The sequence below is a fragment of the Trematomus bernacchii genome, unplaced genomic scaffold, assembly GCF_902827165.1.
Source record: "Trematomus bernacchii unplaced genomic scaffold, fTreBer1.1, whole genome shotgun sequence".
NCBI classification, from domain to species: Eukaryota; Metazoa; Chordata; class Actinopteri; order Perciformes; family Nototheniidae; genus Trematomus; species Trematomus bernacchii.
In genome coordinates, this window is record NW_022987477.1 from 3257195 (window position 1) to 3262540 (window position 5346).

At 40.9% G+C, this 5346-nt stretch overlaps 1 protein-coding gene across 1 annotated transcript; it reads left to right on the forward strand.

Annotated features, from left to right (window-relative positions):
* The first annotated feature begins 504 nt into the window (after positions 1-504).
* On the forward strand, positions 505-3186 carry dtx3l1 (deltex E3 ubiquitin ligase 3L1). The gene is made up of 5 exons (XM_034148026.1): positions 505-637; positions 1527-1609; positions 1705-1856; positions 2376-2587; positions 2688-3186. The coding sequence occupies exons 2-5, from the start codon at positions 1528-1530 to the stop codon at positions 2755-2757; spliced, it is 516 nt and encodes a 171-aa protein (XP_034003917.1). The 5' UTR covers positions 505-637; position 1527; the 3' UTR covers positions 2758-3186.
* Positions 3187-5346: the final 2160 nt, after the last annotated feature.

The following is a 5346-nucleotide window of genomic DNA, read 5'->3' on the forward strand; positions in this document are numbered from 1 at the left end:
AGAGCGATCAATAGTCCAGAGGCAGAGGAGAACAACGGTCTTCACAAAATGTAGGTTTGTGCCAAACTTTCCGCTGAAACCAAAACTAATGGAGCCGCTGATCTGCTTTCTTTGGGCTTGGATGCTCAGCAGCCACAAAGTCAGGCTATTGTTGTGCTAATGTCCCTGAATGCCTTTCATTTCCTCGTTGAAATTATAAAATGACTGCCGTATTTTGTAATGTAATTTTGTCAATCAATTCTTAAAAAAGACAATGACATATCAAACCTGTGCTAACGTGTTGGTGTGATGTTCACTTGCCTCTTACTTGCAACTCCTGCATACTTACTACTCTACTCTCTTGCCACACACACACACACACACACACACACACACACACACACACACACACACACACACACACACACATTCCTTGTCAAAGCTGCTACACCAGTTGAACGGATCACTCACGCAGTATCTACCCACAACACCTGACACGCCCCTCTCTGTCTCCCTCTTCCTGCCTCTGTCTCTCGGTTTCTTTCTCGTGGGCATCATGAATGGGAAAGACATCTGAACTACGGGACTGCACAGAAGAGAGACAGAAGTGAAGCAGAGAAACGTAACCAAAGTGTGGAGGAGAAAAGCACTTCAAAAGGTATGGATGACAGTACAACTTTCACTGTAATGATAGTTTGTATGTTTCTTTGCCTGTGCCAAACCTGTGTGTTGGGTACATGGGGCAAGCATGATGTTTGGCAGATTTATAAAAACACGATTTCAGCAAAACTTCTGATGTCGTTTTCATTTACATGATTTCATGATACTTGTATCCATTGCATTTTCAGGACTCAAGCGTTCCTTGCTTTACTGGAATATTTACTGAACATGTAGTCACATTATTAAGTCAAAGTAAAAGACGCATGTCAACAGTGAGTCAGACCATCAGATTTCTTTGTGTCATCAAACATCTTAATGGCAGTTTAATGTCAGAGAAGTGTGTGTTGACAAACTTGATTTCTGCCCTTGTGCTCCAATTTAGCTTTGAAAGAAAAGGCAGCAGAGTGAATACCTTCACTTCAGGTGTTTCAGCAGGCAGAGGATAGGTCTGAATTCTTTGTCAGACTGTTTAACATACCTAGCATTACTGGAAATTACAAGTGGTGCAACTTGCAAGTTTTACGGTTCAGTAAAAGATTCATGAATGATTGATGTTAGGGACATTAATCTAAAAATAGTAAACATTTACTTTAGGTTTCACATAGGACACAACCAATTGTCTCCTGGGTACAAATCCAGTGTTTTTTTTAAACCCACCCAACCGCCTTTTTTACATGACCTTGGTAAGGACAAGACTTACTTATGATACATCAAAACGTTATTGACGATGCAGTTTTGTTGTCATGTTTTTATAGAAAATGGCCTACACCTGCATGGAACAGATGAGCTCAAATAGCATTACAAATAAAAGGTCTTAAAACTAGATTTGAACATATGAAATGTTATTTTTAATCGGTGATGTTAATCTCTGTGTGTTTGTCTCCCAGAATGGGCTCTAACCAGAGCAGCGAAAAACTCTACTGCAACCGCTACCTGGATGGAAATGGTCCTCCATCACTGGTACAACAAGGTCCTTCCCACACACATGCAAACCAATTGTCTGATTCTGTTGAGCTTTAACTTCTTCTGGATGATTTGACTGAACCTGGCCTCCTGTCTTTGCAGCTAATGCAGAGGTGAATGGGATCTACAAAGTCCTGAGTGGCACCCAGCCACCGGGCCAGATGACCTGGGTGATCCTCCACAGAGACCTGCCAGGGCACCCCATTGACAACACCCTGCAGATCAACTACATATTCCCCGATGGAATACAGACAGTAAGCTAGGCTTCAACCAACTTTCAACCATCAACTGTATAAAGGATTTGTTATGCTCCAGGTTTGTTTATTCCCTTGAAATATGTGGAGGTCTTGATGAGGCTTGCATTATTTCATAACACAAATCTTAGCATCGAGTTACGTAACATATTTTTGAATGATAGATGATGTCGTTAAACTGTACATACAAGTATTTAAAAGCATCATTCTCAATTAATGAATTAACACCTTAAAATAAACAAACAGGATCAGTAACCTGTCTTAAAAGACTTGACACAGTAATGTATAGCATAATTAGATTTGAATAAAGACACTGAACTAGCTCAGCACAGGTTTTAAAGGAAGCATTCTTTCAATGGAAGAAGTTGATGATCTGGTTGGTCTGGTTATCAGCGCTACGGGAAAATGGAATCTGACAAGGAAGCAACACATATAGTTCAACTGAGGGAGAAGAAAAACAATGCAAGTACTGTAAATGTTATTTGAGAAGCCACTGAAACCTCACTTCTCTTCCTCCAGGACAAACACCCTCACCCGGGCCAGCCTTACGCAGGGCTGCGGCTCTGTGCATACCTGCCGGACAGCCGCGACGGCCGGAGGGTCCTCAAGCTGCTGGACAAGGCCTTCCACACGGAGCTGCTGTTCTCTGTGGTCACCAATAATGTGGGGCAGGACGTCGTCACCCCTGCTTCCATCCCCTTAAAAACACAAGCAGAAGGAGGAATCAAAGTGTGAGTAAAAATGTACAACCACAGTCTTTACAAGTTGGTTTATATAACATATACACTCTGCACTATAGTTATTCACTCTGTGTAATGTGTGTTCTTCCAGTGATGGCTACCCAGATCCTGACTACCTGAAGAATGTGAGAAAGATACTGAAGGATAAAGGCATTGAATAACCCTCAGCACACACTGTGAGGGCTTCAAACTACAATTGTATCTCTAAATGAACCTGTGATAAAAAATAACTAGGAAATGTACTTTAAAAAAAGATCAACCATGTTTGTCATGTATTGTGTTTAGTGCAGTCTGTGTAGATTAATACAGTTCCTATACTTTTTTATAAATATTATTATTAATGTATTAAATCCATCTTTTGATGGTGTCTAATGACATGACATTATTTTATTGTATCATTACAAAGCATACTTTTAAACCTCAGAATATGGAGTCATATTGTATTTGTTCTAAGGCTCATATTCCTGATGAGGGTGAAATCCAAACTCCACCAGTTGTTTTATAAGATTTGATCCTGTATTATGACAGATGTTTCACGTCATTGATGCGTTGAAAGTATAATGTGCTATTAAACGATTATTTAACTAATACTTCAGTTGCGATCTTGTCTTTTTACATTTCTGTCTAACAGATCCAAATTTAGAACATTATTTTGTTTATCTGTTCATATTTAACTGTGCTCAGCCACTATCTAGTTTCAGGCTCTGTTGGCCGAACTGCTGACTTCCTTCTAGCTTTACAGACAAATTAATTGCTGAAATACTTCCTTATTGTTATTGGAGTTATTCAAAATCTGTTGAGTTACTTCGGGAGGCTTGTGTTGCTTAGAAAAATACTGATTCACAATTTTACGACACCTCCTTTTCAAATGATTGTGCATAGGGAAAACACTTAATGGGCCATTGTTACGTCAGTACTTTGGAAGATGCAGCCACTATTCCAAAATCACTATTATTGTTATTTCGGAAGAAGATATTGCATTGTGTTTAACCTTGAGATGTCCATTGTAGAGAGTTGCTGTTTTCCAAATGATTTCATTACATTTTTTGAAATATCGTTCTTTGTTAATCTGGTATCTTTACCACAAAGCTTCACATTATGGAATAAGATGGATTCCACTGCACAACTGTTACAGTATGGCGGCGGCAAGGACTCTGCTATTTATTGGTTCTATTTTTCTCTTTTACCTCTATACCCCACCTGAAGCCTTACTGCTCCCTTATTGGTCCATATTGCAGAGTGTGAACTTTCCCGGTTTAATGCAGGCCTGATGTTCTCTTCAAACTGAATTACAGCCAGGTCCTAGCACTCACAATAAAGTATAATCTCATTTGGGAGGCCTCTGTCATCCCGGAGCCTCTTAAACCACTTTCTCCACACACACACACACACACACACACACACACACACACACACACACACACACACACACACACACACACACACACACACACACACACACACACACACACTCATCTGTCCACCACTGGCAGGTCACACAGTCTGTCAAATCTGTCAAAACACACACATCAGGGACACACAAGGAGGTAGTATTGTTTGTAGCTCGAGGGGCAGCTACCCAATCCCAGGCTATTGAACTGAGGGAAGAGGAAGCTCACAAAATATTTTTTTGCTACATCAGAATTGTTTAGTTTCCTTTAAATATTTCCTTTAAGTCAGCGTTTAAAATAAATACCAAGTGCATGGGGTGTGTGAAGTTCAAACGAAGCAACACTACAAAGATATGTTATGTATCGCCGCTCTCCTTCCTCCTCTGTCATCACTGTCCTTTTGTTAGTGGTGATGAATGGTTCACAGCAGTGTTTCATTAAGCTCTTTAATTTGGCCCACAATTAGAGACCCTCCCTTTTTGGAAGACAAAGCCGATTGTGCGGCTGGTAATTACAAGACTGGACGATGGTGGGTGTTTAAGATGGATGTAATCTAGATATCCAGCTTTTGTTCCCAAAGAAAGCCAACATAACATTTAGCAATCAGAAAGATGGATCGATAGCATGTGACTTTGTTGACTCCTGTCACTCATTTCCAGACCCTAACCCTAACCCTAATTTAACCTAAAGAATTCAAAGACCAAGACCAGCTTATGTATTTTATATCTAAAATCTTTGGGATAAGATAGCAAGCAAAGCTATTTCAAAGGCTGTGGACCTTTTAGAGGGGCAATCTTTCAAAGGAGTCACCATAACGCTGCCTACATTTATCTTCTCACCCTTTATCCCTCAATAAGCAGCTCTTTCCAACCCGGCCCACTCGCTCATCACAATGCTATCAGAGCCAAGGCCACAGACACTCACCTTCCCCTGTGCCCTCACTTTATCCCTTCACAAAGACTCAACAATGACCTGTGTAGACACATTGTACAGTGAGGTTAACTCCAGCCATGCTAAGTGAAACTGTGTGTGTGTGTGTGTGTGTGTGTGTGTGTGTGTGTGTGTGTGTGTGTGTGTGTGTGTGTGTGTGTGTGTGTGTGTGTGTGTGTGTGTGTGTGTGTGTGTGTGTGTGTGTGTGTGTGTGTGTGTGTGTGTGTTGGCCCTTGCAGAGGCTTCCAGATCTTCCGTTATGTGATGATATCTTCACCCTTTTTCCTTTTCTGCTCAAGAATTCTCCCCACTGCAGATGGAGAAGTGTGATAGCATATACATGAGAATGTCTTAATGTCTACACTCTCCGCCGACTTGCTCGCTATTCAGAGAGAATAGAAGGACTTTTTTGAATGCTGATTCCCTCTG

What these genes read in the sequence shown, in the direction of transcription:
- dtx3l1 (XM_034148026.1), top strand. Translation starts at nt 1,528, where the DNA reads ATGGGCTCTAACCAGAGCAGCGAAAAACTCTACTGCAACCGCTACCTG. An exon ending in TCCATCACTGGTACAACAAG is followed by an intron (nt 1,610 to 1,704) that starts GTCCTTCCCACA and finishes CTGTCTTTGCAG; the next exon opens with CTAATGCAGAGGTGAATGGG. An exon ending in TCCCCGATGGAATACAGACA is followed by an intron (nt 1,857 to 2,375) that starts GTAAGCTAGGCT and finishes CTCTTCCTCCAG; the next exon opens with GACAAACACCCTCACCCGGG.